General features: G+C 33.9%; 1 protein-coding gene across 3 annotated transcripts in view; it reads left to right on the forward strand.

Moving 5' to 3' along the window:
* Positions 1–17,103, forward strand: part of LOC124353923 (meiosis regulator and mRNA stability factor 1-like) — a 98,591-nt gene that overhangs the window by 72,011 nt on the left and 9,477 nt on the right. For 2 of the 3 annotated variants that reach the window (XM_046803981.1, XM_046803982.1), the window contains 2 exons: positions 944–999; positions 2,219–2,368. In XM_046803981.1, coding sequence (XP_046659937.1) covers positions 944–999; positions 2,219–2,368 — 206 coding nt within the window. Of the gene's footprint in view, positions 1–943; positions 1,000–2,218; positions 2,369–3,441; positions 3,522–17,103 lie in introns of all 3 variants that reach the window. The other variant, XR_006921644.1, reaches the window with a different exon arrangement.

Below are 17,103 nucleotides of genomic sequence, written 5' to 3' on the forward strand. Positions count from 1 at the left end.
CCGTGATGTAGGAACGATAACACGCGAGCAAGGTTTCGGGGTGGCAGGAATGATGTCTGAATCATAGTCTAAATAAAGCGGCTCATGGGAAGCGATTACAACATTCGGGCCATTGTCTAGACTAAACCCGCCAACATGTACATCTGCGTCGTTTAGTTCTGTGTCACTAACCTCAAAAGTATTATAATTACAACTGAGGAAAACACCCAATCAGAAGCCCTAAAAAGCAGAGAGTATACTCATATGAATGATTTTTCAACTTCGACATACAACTGCGATCTGTAGGATATGTATAAAAACTTTTGAAAACTCTAAACGTAGACCGTTGTTAAACACTCTTAGTTGACTAGTGAAGACGATCGCCCGATCTATCAGACATTAATAGAACTATTTGGAGGGAAACTTAAAAGCAGACCGCTTTTGCGACCTGAGCTCATCATCAGTTAGGCCCGGCCGCTGCGTGACGAGCCCAGCTCGTCAGTGATCCGCAATGGGTTAAAAATGTAGACTAGTCTGTTTATTAATTGACAATATGTTCTATGCTCAGATGTACAAACACACCAGGTGAGCTCACCGCAATTACTGAACACGCAATACTCAAATACATTATTGTTGTTAACATTAAAATTATAGACTAGTCTGTTCATTAATTGACTATTTGTTCTATCCTCAAACGTACAAACACACCAGGCGAGCTCACAGCAATTACTGGGCCGACAATACTCACAGCTCACAGACACATTATTGTTGCTAACTTTAAAAATGTAGACTAGTCTGTTTATTAATTGACTATTTGTTCTATCCTCAGACGTACAAACACACCAGGCAAGCTCACAGCAATTACTGGGCCGGCAATACTCACAGCTCACAGACACATTATTGTTGCTAACTTTAAAAATGTAGACTAGTCTGTTTATTAATTGACTATTTGTTCTATCCTCAGACGTACAAACACACCAGGCGAGCTCACAGCAATTACTGGAAGGTCTCTACAACAAGGTAATTAATTTTATGTGTGTATAAAATATATATTTTAGTGATCGTAATCCAGTCATATTATATATGTATATTTAGATTTAATATTTACATCTAGAGTAAAGCATCTGTATAGTTCCATCATTATTAATTGATTGTAACGATATCAATCTTTAATTTTCAAATCTCACATCCGATTCAAAATCTTAAGAAATTAATCTCCGATTATCAAATTTAAAATCTATTCAGCTATTAAGCTTTGTTGCAGATTATAAAATTTTATAAAATTAAAAATCTATTAAGCTATTAAGCTTTGTTGATGAAATTTTGAATTCAATGAAAAAATCACCAATTTAATTTTTGTCAAAAGTTTTGAAAATGTCTCATTAACAATAAACGGAGTCAAAAATACCAAACTATTTTAAAGGGAACTTGCAGAGGTTTCGAAAAATGGCTATATTTCAAGAACTACAAGTGTTTTTAAGAACAGAAATGTTCTTTCACTTAAAAAGTAGACATATTTTTCTGTTACCTGTAATATTTATTGTTTTGGTACAGAATGAAATGATATCACTATCTCAAGAATTGTACATACCTGCTCTTTGTGTAATATTTTTCTACCATGACAACAGCCATCTCTACATAACCATCTCTGTTAGCCAGTTTTGGGTACAGAATGAAATGATACCATTATCTCAAGTATTGTACATACCTATTCTCTGTATAATATTTTCCTACTATGAAAACAGCCCTCTCTACATAACCATTTCTGTTAGCCAGTTTTGGGTACAGAATGAAATGATACCATTACCTCAAGCACTATACATACCTGTTCTCTGTGTAATATTTGTCTACCATAACAACAGCCCTCTCTACATAACCATCTCTGTTAGCTCTGTTTTGGGTAGTATACGGCATGGTACTGCTGCCTCAAGCACAGCCGTCTGTTGGTAAGGTTATGTTTTTGGTGATTAATATTTATTTTCTCCCACAAGTTACCTTGATGTGAAAATGCTGTGTTTATATAATAGCACGTTATAGCATGAATGAAGATGGAAAGGGATAAAAAAGCTGTTTTATCAACTGTGAACAAGATATTCAATATACCTACTAAAGAATGGAAATTTAATATATGATAGTGGAACTGTAGGCACATTGTGTTTAAGAAATGAATAGTTATAAGGGAATTTACGTTTGTATTGCTGTGTAATATTTTTTCTAATGAAGCGTTTTCCTTTAATAGAAAGCCAGCTCACAAAAGGGTCTAACACTTCTCTCCCCGGCCGAGTTTTTGCAGCCCTGTAATGCCCTTCCATTGCAGTTCATCCCTTCTCCTCCGAGCCCCTCTGCCCTCCCCAAGCCGGGAAACTTCGATCTTACACAGGACAATAAGGTTAGTTATTTTTTATCTTGGTTTTTTTTTATGTGTGTAGTTTATGGTGGTTTGGTATTATTTTAAAGCCGTCAACATTGATGGAGGTACCTTAGAAATTCGATTATTCAAGCTCTTGTATTAAAATCATCTGAAAATAGATTTACAAAGATTTCACCATGGTCAGTTGATGTTATAGTTTTGGATGCATTATGCAGAGCGTGAAGTCAAGTGATTTATTAGGAAATAAATTAAAGAGAGTTGTGGAATGCATTTGCTTTTAAAAGTTGTGTTTTTATTGCTCCATGTTGTCTGGCTTTTATATCATCCAGCCTACTCTGACACCACATTAGGTGAAATATGACAGTTTTGATTTCAGATAAGTTATTTGCAGTGAATGTGTCTTTAGTACAATAAGGCAAGTCAGATATCGACAGAGTGGTAACAAAATCTGTATTTTTGGCAATAAAAATAGATTTTTTAGCTTGATTTTTACCATTGAATTTGATTTTATATTTTATGTATATTTGATTCACTTACATATTTATATAGCTTTTGGCATGTAAAACTTAACAATTCCACACAAACATGTAATGTGTAATTAAAACAACCTACAAATTAAAAGTCGAAGTTTGAGTCTGTACGAGCATTTTGCAAGTAGCTCTGGAATAAGTCAAAATTCGTTGAAATAATTTAATAACAAACAATTAATACAAGTTAGAATTATTTACAATAATAAGTTATTGGACTTTAATTTCAAAGTAGAACAAAAAAAGTGTACAAGTACATGACCTAGTGTGAAATCAACTACAATTTATATTTTATTTAAATCATAATGATGAATAAAAAGATATAAATATCTTGAAAACACATTTGTTTGTTATAATTCTAGAAACAAAGAAATAAAGATTGGGATTAAAAATGGAAATAGTACCTGATTAGAAAATTTATTATCATTCACTTTCGGTAAAAATCTTCATGAATACAATTGTATTACTGTTTTGAATAGCTTTCTTTGATTTTCTTTATCTTTTATTTTCAATTTCTGCACTGTATTAAAAAAAAATTAAACAATTTGTTTTTTTTTTATACAGCAAAGTTGGAACTTACTAATGGAAGAGCCGGTGGCCTCAAGGTCTAATGCATCGGACTTTAGATCTGAGTTACAGATAGCGTAAGTTCAAGTACCAGATTTTGTATATGAGTTATAGATAGCACAGGTTCAAGTATCGGACTGGATGTGAGTTACAGATAGCGTAAGTTCAAGTACCAGATTTTGTATATGAGTTATAGATAGCACAGGTTCAAGTATCGGACTTTGCATCTGAGTTACAGATAGCGTAAGTTCAAGTACCAGATTTTGTATATGAGTTATAGAGAGCACAGGTTCAAGTATCGGACTTTGCATCTGAGTTACAGATAGCGTAAGTTCAAGTACCAGATTTTGTATATGAGTTATAGATAGCACAGGTTCAAGTATCGGACTTTGCATCTGAGTTACAGATAGCGTAAGTTCAAGTACCAGATTTTGTATATGAGTTATAGATAGCACAGGTTCAAGTATCGGACTTTGCATCTGAGTTACAGATAGCGTAAGTTCAAGTACCAGATTTTGTATATGAGTTATAGATATCACAGGTTCAAGTATCGGACTGGATGTGAGTTACAGATAGCGTAAGTTCAAGTACCAGATTTTGTATATGAGTTATAGATAGCACAGGTTCAAGTATCGGACTTTGCATCTGAGTTACAGATAGCGTAAGTTCAAGTACCAGATTTTGTATATGAGTTATAGATAGCACAGGTTCAAGCATCGGACTGGATGTGAGTTACAGATAGCGTAAGTTCAAGTACCAGATTTTGTATATGAGTTATAGATAGCACAGGTTCAAGTATCGGACTTTGCATCTGAGTTACAGATAGCAAAGGTTCAAGTACCAGACTGGATGTGAGTTACAGATAATGCAGGTTCAAGTCCTGCATCGCTGCAGACGTTATCAGTACTTTCGACATTGTACAGTAAAGACTCTTATTTTATTTGATAACATCCTTGAGCAGTTCAGTGGTCCATGAGTATGGGCAGAAAAAGGCTAAAAAGGGGGTTTGCCTGTCCTTTTTTAAACAAAAAATAGAAACTAATCTTATAAAATTTGGTTGCTGGTTGTTGCCTCTGAATCCTCCTAAACCCAGAGCCCAACCCTGTTGTCAGTTTTATCTGTATCGAAAATTACAGATGCGTTTCAAAGTCTGTTGCAATACACAACCACATTCAGCTGTAACCATAAACAAAAGTATATACGAGGGCTGTTCAGAAAGTAACCTCCGGTCGATTGAAAAAAATACACCAAGTTAAGTAAAAATATTTTAATATATACATCTTACAACTACATCTTTGCACTATTTTTTCGACATAGTCTCCATCACGATTGAGGCACTTATCGTATCTCTTCACAAGCTTTGAAATTCCTTCTGCATAAAAATCACCCGCCTGTGCCTTGAGCCAGCCTGTGACCGCATCTTTGAGCTCTTCGTCGTCATCAAACCGCTGGGACCCGAGCCATTTCTTCATATGCATGAAGAGGTGATAGTCGCTTGGCGCCAGATCTGGGCTGTAAGGTGGATGGTTGAAAACGTCCCACTTGAAGGACTTAAGAAGGGCTGTTGTTCTGCAAGCAGAGTGAGGACGGGCGTTATCGTGCAAAAAAACGATACCGGAAGTCAGCATACCACGGCGTTTGTTCTGTATAGCCCGTCGTAATGTTTTTAGTGTTTCACAGTACACGTCTTGATTAATGGTCGTCCCACGTTCCATGAATTCAACCAACAACACCCCTTTGGCATCCCAAAACACCGTTGCCATCAGTTTTCTGGCAGAAAAATCTTGCCGGGCTTTTTTTGGTTTGGTAGGCGAATCTGAATGTGCCCACATCTTTGATTGTTTCTTTTGTCTCAGGGTTTACGTACTTAATCCAGGTTTCGTCACCGGTCACGATTCTGTTTAACAATGGTTCTCCTTCGTCCGCATAACGTGACAGAAAGTCTAATGCAGAGGCCATTCTTTGAGTTTTGTGGTGGTCGGTAAGAATTTTGGGCACCCATCGTGCACATAACTTACGGTAACCCAATCTTGCTGTCACTATCTCGTACAAAAGAGTCTTAGAAATCTGTGGAAAATCAGTAGACAACTCCGCCATTGTGAAACGTCGATTTTCACGAACTTTTGCATCAACTGTCTGAACGAGTTCGTCAGTCACCAAGGATGGTCTACCACTCCTCTCTTCATCATGAACGTTTTCTCGTCCACTTTTAAATAAACGTACCCATTCACGGACAACTCCTTCACTCATAACTTGTGGTCTGTACACGGCACAAAGCTCACGATGAATAGCTGCTGCAGAGTATCCTTTGGCTGTAAAAAACCGTATAACAGCACGCACTTCACATTTGGCGGTATTTTCTATTGCAGCACACATTTCAAACTGCCACAAAAACTAAACTAGCGCAGGTACGATGTTCACTCGACTACAGCTTGATGCCGACTGACCTGCTTAGTGCGTGAATGCACAGATGGCGCGCTACTCCCCTCCACTACCCGCACTGTGACCAACCGGAGGTTACTTTCTGAACAGCCCTCGTGTATATATATATATATATATATATATATATATAATTTTAATGATCTATTTTGCAGGCAACATGTAAATTAAGCAGGCATTATGTGAACATAGCCACGTCATAGTGTAATCAGCTGGTGGTTTGCAGCGATATGGCATTACTGCCTCAAATGTCATTGGACTATTTTGGTGCGGGCTGCAATAATCTGCTAAGAACAATCAATGAAATAGCAAAACTCAATTTAAATTACACACAATGTTAAATAACTATATATATAAATGTATTAAAGCTATCTAGTTTGAGTGATGGTGAAAGTTTGTATTGAGTTGAACTAATTATGGACTAGCTCTACCATCCTCATTTATGAACGTATATCACTAGCCCAGCTAGTTTGAGTGATCATTGATTACTTGTAATTACAAGAAAGCACTACCGATCTCAGTTGTGGATGTGTATTGTCAACACTGCTAGTTTGAGTATTCAATCGATCAATTTATTGTTTTAAGACTTTTTACAAATATTAACAACGTCAGTATTGCAGCACAACACCAAGTCTAGATATATGTATAAATATAGATATACTATAAATTACAGATGAACTATTACATTCCAAATTCATACTTTTTTATAATTTGGCAATCTTTGTATGTTAAGGTGTAAAAGGAGTTGTTAAAATGACGCCATAAATTAGCTAAAATAAATTACTTCAATTAAATGACAATTACAAAATTTAAAACAATGAAATTAATCAACAAAACTAAAATTCAATAATTAATCAAATATTTATAAATAAACTAACAATAACAACTAGTAAATAACAACAATAGTTTATATAATATTTTAAAATAACAATAAAAAAGCAACTGTAAAGAGTTGAGATAAACAACTCTATAGAGTAAACAATTCTCAAAAAGCAATTTGATTAACTCCAAAAAAGCTCATGAAGGCTGTAAAAAGGATTAACCAGTAACCACCTATAAAGCTTCTTTCTGAAAATTGAGTCAGGATATTTATCAACCAATAGTATTAATTTATTGAAAACTTAATGAAATTACTTTTGTGACTGTTCATGGTTTTACTTAGACGATTAAATTCAATTTTCAAATTATTTCAATTACTGGTATTGTAGTTATGAATATTGGATCTGAAGTCTAATTTATCTGGGTTTTTCATAATTTACACTATCAAATCAAAAATATACAAATTGATTACCGTTGGTATTTCCTGAGCTATGAAAAGGGGTCTACGTTGGTTTGATTCTGAAATAATTCTTACAGCTTTTTCTTGAGCATTTAAAATTTCATTTATCCTACTGCAATTACCCCATAGTATGAGACCATACCTTAGAATAGACTGGAAGTAGGAGAAATAAGCAATTCTTACATAGTTTTAGGAACAAAAACATAATACATCTTAATAAATAAGTTGTTCTTGACAATTTTGAAGCTATATAATCCACATGTGTACCCCAAATCAATTTATTATCAAGGAACATTCCTAAAAACTTAACTTTACTAACCAAATCCTCATCTTCAACATCCACTGGTCTTAAGCTAAACAGTATGTTTTTAGTTATTTCTGTATTTAATAGAAATCCATTCAATATAAACCACTGTGAAGAATCAGTCACTGTTTTATGAACAATTTCTTTTAGTTGATTTATGTTTTGGCTTACATTTAAAAAAGTAGTGTCATTTGCATATAAAGTTGTTAATGGAATTAGTGAATGAGGCAAGTCATTAATTGATATTAAAAACAACAAAGGGCCCAAGAAAGAGCCCTGGGGGATATCCCACTTAACTTCTGTTTCTTTTCACCGTACCTCATTAACACACACTTTTTGAGTACGGTCACAAAGGTATGATTTGAGAAATGAAAGCAGAAAACCTAGCACACCGTAATATTTTAATTTCATAATAAGATCATTATGACACACAGTCAAATGCCTTACTGAGGTCACACAGAGTGGCTCAAGCAAATGTTTTATTCTCAAAAGCTGTGAAAACATCACTTAATATATTTGTTCCATTGCCTCAATAGTCGATTTACTCCTTCTATAACCATACTGAGACATACAAAGAATTTGATTGGTTTCTAGGAAACTACGTAGCTGATTGTATACTAAAACTTCAACAACTTTAGACAACACTGGAATCAATGATACAGGCCTGTAGCTCTCAGGTCTATCTCTTAGACCATTTTTATAAATGGGTCAGACCTTTGAACATTTTAAAATATTTGAAAATACTCCTTTGTTAAAACAAAGGTTTATACAACCAGTTAACGCATTGATAAAGAAAAAAACTAATATTTTTCATTAAATTATTAGAAATACCATAAATATCATAACTATCAGAGTTTTTTAATCTCAAGAAAGCTTGTAAGACCTCATCAACAGTTACTTCTTTCCATTGATAATTCCCCCAATTATTGTGAGGATTGGATTAGTTTTCAAGCAGCTGATGTGGATGAATACTAAAAGTGCCTATACTATTTTTTATATTCTCTACAGAGCCAACAAAAAATTACTGAAAGTTTCTGATGGATTGTTGATACTTGGTACATTATTTTTTATACTATAAGTATTACTTTATATTATCGCCCACGCAGCTTTACATTTATTTGTGTTTTCTTCAATAATCTTAACTTTATAATTTAACTTAGTGTTTCTAATAAATAGTTTATATTGTCTATTCATACTGTCAAATTGTTGCTTGTCATTAGTTGCTATAAACAAATGGTTTAGTCCAAGTAAATTACCTTTCATAACAGCTAAGGCATGACCATACCAAGAGTGTTTCTTATTTTTATTCTGCTTTGGTTTGGACTTTCTTACTATCTTAATATGATAAATGTTATTTAATAAGACTGTAAACAATGAATCAAACACTCTCGGCACCATTCTAAACTTCTAAGGAAATCGAACTTTCCCAGTCATAGGATGCTAAACTTTCAAACACGTTCTTGATAGAAAATTTAGGCAATATAACTTTAGGCTTGTCATACAAAAAACAAAAAAGATCCGAGGATGATTTCTGCACAATATTTACATTTTTTATAAGTTCATCGTGGTCAGAGTATGGAAATTCCATTAGTTCACATGAGTTTTAGGCTATGATTATTAATAAATACATTATCTAAGCAATTACTTCCTCAAATTAGTAGGTTTCTGATTCAAACAATAAAAGTTATATTGGTGTAGGATATTACAAAACTGTAAAACTGTTTTTTATTTTTTGTTATGTCGAAATTTGTATTTAAATCTCCTTCTTCTACAATAGTGTAGCTTGATTAGTTACATATATAATCAAAAAAGCTATCTAAGATTGTAAAAAATCTTTCTGGGTCACCAGCTGTTGAGTGATATAGTGAGACCAATATTATTTTTAATTCTTCAATAATAATAGCAGATGCTTCAAAATGGACTTTCTGACAAAACTTGCTTACATCACAAGCTCTGGTTTGGAGTAAATCTTTAATAAATATTAATGAACAACCTCTAATTTTATTTTCCCTACAGTCAAAACTTGGACAATAATAACCATGAGGATGAGATACCTTTATCTCATTTGCAGATAACCACTGCTCAGATTACTTTTTTTATATATGGATTCTTTAACCCTTTGAACCCCAGGCGACGAAATATCATCGCTGAGAAAATACGCAAAGATCCCCGCGGCGGCGATGAATCGTCGCCAATGAAGATGCGAGAATCCCTGGGCGACGTGATATCGTCGCCATGGTATATGCGTTTAATAGATATTTATTTGAAACCGTAAAATACTTATTTTACGAGTATTAATACATATTTATGAGTATTTTAGTAAAATACAAATTTTTTGTTAGTAATATAGTGTATTTAAAATAACATCTATGCTCAAAAAAATATATTACTCTTTGTTGCTTCAGCTGTATTTGTTTACAAAGCGGTCTAATGATACTTATATTGTCTTTGTGCGTGTGAATTGAGTTAAATGTTGTAATTGAGGACTGTTTTTAGTCACTTTTTCTTTAGTTTTAATCTTATAGTAATAATCAGTTCTGTGAACAATGAGTGACAACATTGTAAATCACCCAAATGAATTGGACAGACAACTGGATGTTGACCTATCAGATGACGATTGGTCTGACGTCTCATCAATTTTCAGTGATGACACTGATGTTGATCCTACCTATAGGCCAACTATCTCGGACTCAGATGACGAGGTAATGCCATTTAGTCAGCTATCTACTTCTCGCGGTAACGCCGCCGCTAGGCCTACTCCGGACAATGACCAACCGGACTCAGTGAGATCGCGGTTGCAAAATCTTTATCTTTAGAGATATCAATATAATTGTTTTTGTACATACATAAAACTAAATTTAGAAAAATAAAATGTGGGTGCCCATGGTAAAAATTTTTCTTATTTTTGAATTAAAAAATGTTAAAATCTATTTTTTTACCTAAAAATCTATAAACATATATTTTAAAGTTATTTTAATGTTGTTAAACAATTTTTTATACTTCAGACTAAACTTTTTCTGTGTACACAATTTCATTCTGGACATTTTGGTGTGTAATACAAGACAATAGCATAAAAAATAGCAAAAATATTAATTTTTTACGAACAGTATGCAATACAGCTGTTTCTGCTCCGGGGATTCTCTGTAGTTCTTAGGTCAAATGGTTTTGGTACGTTTTCCCACCATCAATATTTTGGTCTGGGGTTCAAAGGATTAAATTCATAAGAAAGGTTTCTAGCAGAAATTTGCTTTTAAGTCCTTGAATATTGAAATGGATAATGTAAAGATTGTCATCAAATGCTTTTTTATTATTCATATCAAAATTACTGCTACTATATATTGATAATTTATTCAGCTTGTCCTTTCTAAAAAAATCTTCACTTTGAACTAAGTCATTTGTATTTGTATTATATATACATCTTTAACATTATGATAAATGAAAACTGGTTGTGAAAGAGGGGGGGGGGGAAATCTTTAAGAGATGTCAGAGAAGATGGTTGATTATGAATAAAAATATCAGCTGAGAGATCAACCGTTGCTGCAAACAGAACTTTTGGCTCACAAAAAATGTCTGTTGTTTGGTCTAGAGTTTGATGAGTAGTGCTGCTGGCATTCTGACTTGCTTTAATGGAATCTACAAATGTCTCTTTACTTGACTTTTTTTAATATCATTCTATTTTAGATGTTTGGTTATTACATGTGCAAGATGGTGTTTTCCTGGTAAATTAAAATGGAGTCCATGTTTTGTATGATGATGTCTCTGCATAGATTTTAAATCAATAAAAGAACACACATTTATACTGTCTGAAATTAGTTTAAGGTTATTGTTTATTTTTTTGATTGCATCGTTCAGAAATGGTGTATCGAACCTAAAAGGGATGCTTATTAAACTTAAATTTGTAGTCTGTGTAACTGTACTGAAGATTTCAAAATCACAATTATCGGGTTTATTGGATGAATTATCAATGTCATTAGTCCCAGCCAAAAATGTAACCTCTTGTCATTGAAAGTGAAATCTTATGTCAGTTCTAGGATATTTTTTGAAACATAATTAAATGGTTCCCCAGAACTACTCACAACTGTTACCTTGTATTCACAACCAAGTCTGTTTTGTAAAATATGCCCCAAATATTTTCAATGACTGTCTGCCATCAACATTTTTATTTTGATCGACTTTTTGTGTCTTCATCAATCACTTTGTCATTTTTATTTTTACTTTTAGTTCTGTGTTGAGTTTTAGAAGGTCCAGTAAGTGATTTGAAATAGGGGTTTTTAAATTGCTAATAGAGTGGATATTTTCAACACACTCAAGAGGTTGGAAGCTATTATTAAGAAGAATTAAAAAAGTAGGTGGCAATATATTTTTTAGTTGTCTTTTTCTGTCTATTGAAATATTCTTTAACTGAGGGGGAAGATGTCTTAATATATTCCATAGATTTATATTTACTTTTTTGCATTTTTTTATCTTTTCTTTCCTTTGGCGTATTAGTGATTGAAGATATGAGTTTTCATTTAATAACCTTTTAATTTCAACGTTAGCATCAACCAAATCCTTATTTAATGTATTTATTACTAAATTAAGGCTTTCTATTGATTCTGTTAGGGTTTTGTTAATTTCGTTATTTATATTAAGGTCATCTTCTAGGGATACAATAGAAATAAAACCGTCTTGTCCATTTTGAACTTTTGGGTTAAACGAGCAAACTTTACAAATCCATTCTGATTTATGTTCACTTATTTTAGTAAGTTCATGATTATTCACACCAATACATTTTATGTGATGCCACAATGAACAGCTACCATGACAAAGAATAGATGGAGACATTTTCTTAATGTTTTTCATACTTATTCCACAGGGATGTTTTACTATTTTCCTTTTCATTGTATTGATAAAAAAATAAAAACCCTATTGTTATGAATAAGTGACAAATGGAAAGTCTACAGGAATAACTTATTTAGTTCAAAAAATATTAATAGGAATAAAGTCACAATAAATATATATCAGAAATCAGAATCTCTTTATTTACAAAATCACAAGGAAATGTAATGGCGTCAATTTTACAAAGTTTATGATCTTGAGGTTTCTTGCTTTACAGATCAAATCAAATAAAAAAATTCTTGAGTTGTATATATTGGTTGCTCTATCAGCCAGCTTTGTAGTTGTCTGTGAAGATCTTTCCCTCTTAGGCGTTTCAAGAAATCTGGCAGCGAGTTGTAGAATCTCTGCCCCGCATAAGATGGCTTTTTTGTGTACTTGGTGGTATGGTGCAAGGGAAGGTGGTAGTCCAAAGGGAGTCCCCTAGGGAGTCCCAGTTGGTCACCATGCACAACCACTGCATGTATGTACATGGCTGTGACCGTTAGGATCTTCAACGATTTATAGGCTTCTCTGCAGCTCTCTGTTGGGCTTAAGTCAGCTAGTGCCCTTACTGCTTTTTTCTGGAGGACAAGAATTCTGTTTAGATTCCGTTCAGATGTCCCTCCCCACAGAGTTATCCCATAGCGGATGTGGGATTCTACTAGAGCGTGGTATGCTGCTTTAGCTGCAGCAAAACCTCCTATCCACTTCACTCTTCTAATAACATAGATTCCTGAACTTAGCTTTTTACTCAGTAAATCCACATGACTAGTCCATGAGAGATCTGCATCTATTGTTAATACTAGCAGTCTTGCTTGTTGGTCAGTAGAGATGTTAGGAATGTCGGGTATGTCATCTTGTCTGCGACTAAAATTTATATGTATAGTCTTTTTAGGGTTGATAGCTAAATCGTTCTGGGGGCAATATTGAAGTGCTTTGTCAGTAGTTGAGGTAATGTTTGTGACCAGGTCTTGTGAATTGTTACTGTTGATAATTAATGTAGTGTCATCTGCATACATTGTTGCCTCTATGTTGTCATTTTTAATAAAACTGGGAAAGTCATTTGTAAAAAGCACAAACAAGAAAGGACCAAGAACAGAGCCCTGGGGCACTCCTCTTTTTACTGGTATTGCATTTGATCTGAATGTAGATTTTCTGCCAATAAATGTTTTTTGGACCTCCACATACTGTCTATGGTCATTCAGATAGCTAGCTACCCAGTCTCTTGCCTTCCCTCGAAATCCCAAGCCAGTCAGTTTTTGCAGTATTAGATCGTGGCCCAAACAGTCGAATACCTTGCTGTAGTCCAATAACACTGTTGAAACAAGGTTGTTTACTTCCAGTTGATCTGTAATAGATTCAACTATGTCTGTTATTGCACTTATGGTTGATCTTCCTTTAAGGAAACCATGTTGGTTTTTGGTTAATAGATCATGCATTTCAAGATGATTCAACATTCTTGTTAGAGCAATTTTTCTATTATTTTAGAGAAAGTTGAAACCAGTGAAATAGGTCTGTAATTTTTTGGGTCTGTAGTAGATCCTTGTTTGAATTTCGGATAAATTTTTGAAATTTTGAGAGCAGAAGGAAATTGGCCTAAACTGAATGATTTGTTAATAATATAGACCAGTGGTGTTACTAGTTGATTCGCACAGAGTTTTATAGCTTTAGCTGGAACTTCATCTATGCCAGAAGATAGTGTAGGTTTAAGGGTAGCTATTGTCTTCAGTACTTCATTTTCATCAGTTGGAGTTAAAATAAGGGGGGTGATAATTGAGTTCTGGTTACTGTTCAGATGAGTTACAATAACTGGGTTGTGTAGCTGATTTCGACTTTCTTTCAGTGTGGAGTCAGCAATTTCCACAAAATATTTGTTAAGGTGATTAGCAATGCATGTCGGATCCTCTTCTATATTCCCATTCACTTCTAATCGAGTAAGGTGGTACTGGTTTTTCTTACATTGCTTTTCTGCATTGATGACATTCCAAAGAGCCTTTGATTTGTTACTTGATTTATTTATGAGTTCTTCTGTGCTGTTTAGTTTGAGATGTCTGAGTTTGTTGTCATATTTTCTTTTAGCAGATACCATTGTATCCTTGTCACTTGGGTTTCTTGTCATCTCATACTTGTAAAAAGCTTTTAAGATATTCACCTTTCAGCTGATTAGCCTCATCATCATAAACTAATTTTGGCTTAGAACTGTGTTTAAATCTGATTCTTTTCTTTGGGCATGCATAATCTAAAGTTCTTGTCACAGCCTTATAAATTCGTTGTAAGCTTCTTCAGCATCGTTAGCCTTGAGTACACAACTCCAGTCCTCATTTACAAGCTCACTTTTGAAGCAGTCAAGGTTTTCTGTATTAAATTTTCGGTTAAAAGAACTAGGGTTTCTTCTGGTATTTTCTAGTGTAGTTGGAAGGCTGCATATTTGACCTGTGTGGTCCGATATTCCGGCTTCAACTATTGTATAGTCCATATTGCCGTGTTGAATGTCTGTACAAATGCAGTCAATAGAGGTCTTTGATGTTGCCGTTATTCGAGTAGCTGGGAGGGGAAGTCTTGTTATTCCGTAAGAAAGTAATTCTTCTTCAAAGATCTTGTTGTCGGAGTTTAATTTTAATCTGTCGATATTGACATCTCCCATTATTACCAATGATTTCTTTTCTGCATGCGTTGTAGTGAGAATTTCTAATAGAATATCCATGGCTTGATTAACTGATCCGCTTGGTGGTCGATAGATTCCTATTATGTAGATTGATTGGTTTACTACATTTAGTTTGACCAATGCAGATTCACATTCGCCTTCCAAGCAATGGTCAGATATATCAATCTCTTCTGCATTGATATTTGAAGTGTCTGCCAAGTATATAGCTACCTCCCCCTAGCTTATGATTGCCTCTACTGAAGTGTGCTAACTAATATGAAAAAAAAAATAATAATAAAACTAACAAAAATAAAAGTTTCAAAGATTTCAATATCATTAATTCATTAAACAAACTTATTAAATGGAGTCTACTTTATATACAATCAAACAACAGAGAGCTTTACAGTTAAGAGATAAGAGTGATCTAGTTGTCCACAGTTCACAGCAGTACAAAGGTCAAATTTCTGCCAGCCAGGCCCTCCTTTTCACTATTGCTGATAAAGATTCCTCTTATCTCTAAGTGAATAATCTTGTGGGATTGGAAAATTAAAATAGTTTTCTATGATAACTTCTCCACAGTTATTATTTTTGTTGAAAATGTCACCTGATGCTAAACCAAGCCAACTTTCTTCACAGATTGGTGTACAAAACTTATATACTTTCTTTAAAAACCACATAAATTTTAAATAAAACAGGAGCAAACTTTGAAGTGTAATCACTGTGGGTCTATCCCCAGTAAAATATGAGTAGTAACCCTCCAAGTGGTAATTAAATCATATTAAAGTGCAGGGCTGTTTTGAAGCAAAATGCATAGTTTCTTAAAAGCCACTTTTTAGATACAAATATGCATTCAAAGATCATGTGTTATATTTAATTCTTTTCAGAAAAACATACTTTAGGAAATAAAGATAATTCAAAACACTTAATAGTTTTCTCTAAAAAAAGGCTTGATGAGTAATAGATAATTGTTTTTCTTTTAGTTTTTATTTTAGATGGTGAGGTTGTAAATGCGTTTTAAAACATGGTTATAAATATTTCAAAATATACAAATTGTTTCAAATTTCATTGTGAACAATAAAAATGTCACTTCAAAGCCTTTTGAACTAAAACTAAACACACAAAATATAAAAACTAAAAAAAATGTTCTGCACACCAAAATTTGCACAATGGATACATTCAAAGTAAACACTTCTGAAACAATATTGGTTTGGATGTACATATAACCTCACAAAAGCAAGATGTCTGTTATAATAGTTATGAATAGTAAAAAATCCTATTATGGTCCTTTTGTTTATATACATATTTAATTTGACTAAAGAAACTTAGTCAAAGTCAGATTCTGATTGCTGCACTACCCTCTTTCTTCTGCCTCCCCCTACAGGCCTCCTGAAGTGTTCTAAGGTATTGTAGCAACCAGGATGAACACCACAATCACATCCAGAGCACCAGTACCGACTACGTGTTAGTTTTTGAGAAGTAGAACATACAATCATACTTGTATGTTCTACTTGCTGAACGATAACTAATGTAGACGAAAACTATGACAAAGTACTGCGCGGCGAGCGCGGCAACAGCTGACAAAATCAGCTGACTGTTATTTTTCATTCTACTCAAAGGCTTACAAAATAGAGCCAATGCGTAGAGAAATCTCTCCTACGTTGTAAGATGAAAATGATGGGATAATTAAATAAACCGTTTTACGGTAATTTAACAAAAACGAACATATCGCACAGTGCGATAGTAGCGCTTTGAGGGTTAAGTAAAAATTTTCAGTAAAATATATTTATGAGAGTTTGAGTTAAGTTGAACTAATCAAGATCTAACTCTTCCATCCTGAGTTGTAGACATGTATTACTAGCCCAGCTGGTTTGAGTGATTGTAACAGTTTAAGTTGAGTTGAACTTATCAAGATCTACCTCTTCTATCCTGAGTTGTGTATTGCTGGTCTAGCTAGTTTGAGTGATCGTAAGAGTTTATGTTGAGTTGAACTTATCAAGATCTACCTCTTCTATCCTGAGTTGTGTATTGCTGGCCTAGCTAGTTTGAGTGATCGTAAGAGTTTATGTTGAGTTGAACTAATCAAGATCTACCTGTTCCTTTCCGAGTTGCATATTGCTGGCTCAGCAAGTTTGAGTC

The sequence above is a fragment of the Homalodisca vitripennis genome, chromosome 2, assembly GCF_021130785.1.
Source record: "Homalodisca vitripennis isolate AUS2020 chromosome 2, UT_GWSS_2.1, whole genome shotgun sequence".
NCBI classification, from domain to species: Eukaryota; Metazoa; Arthropoda; class Insecta; order Hemiptera; family Cicadellidae; genus Homalodisca; species Homalodisca vitripennis.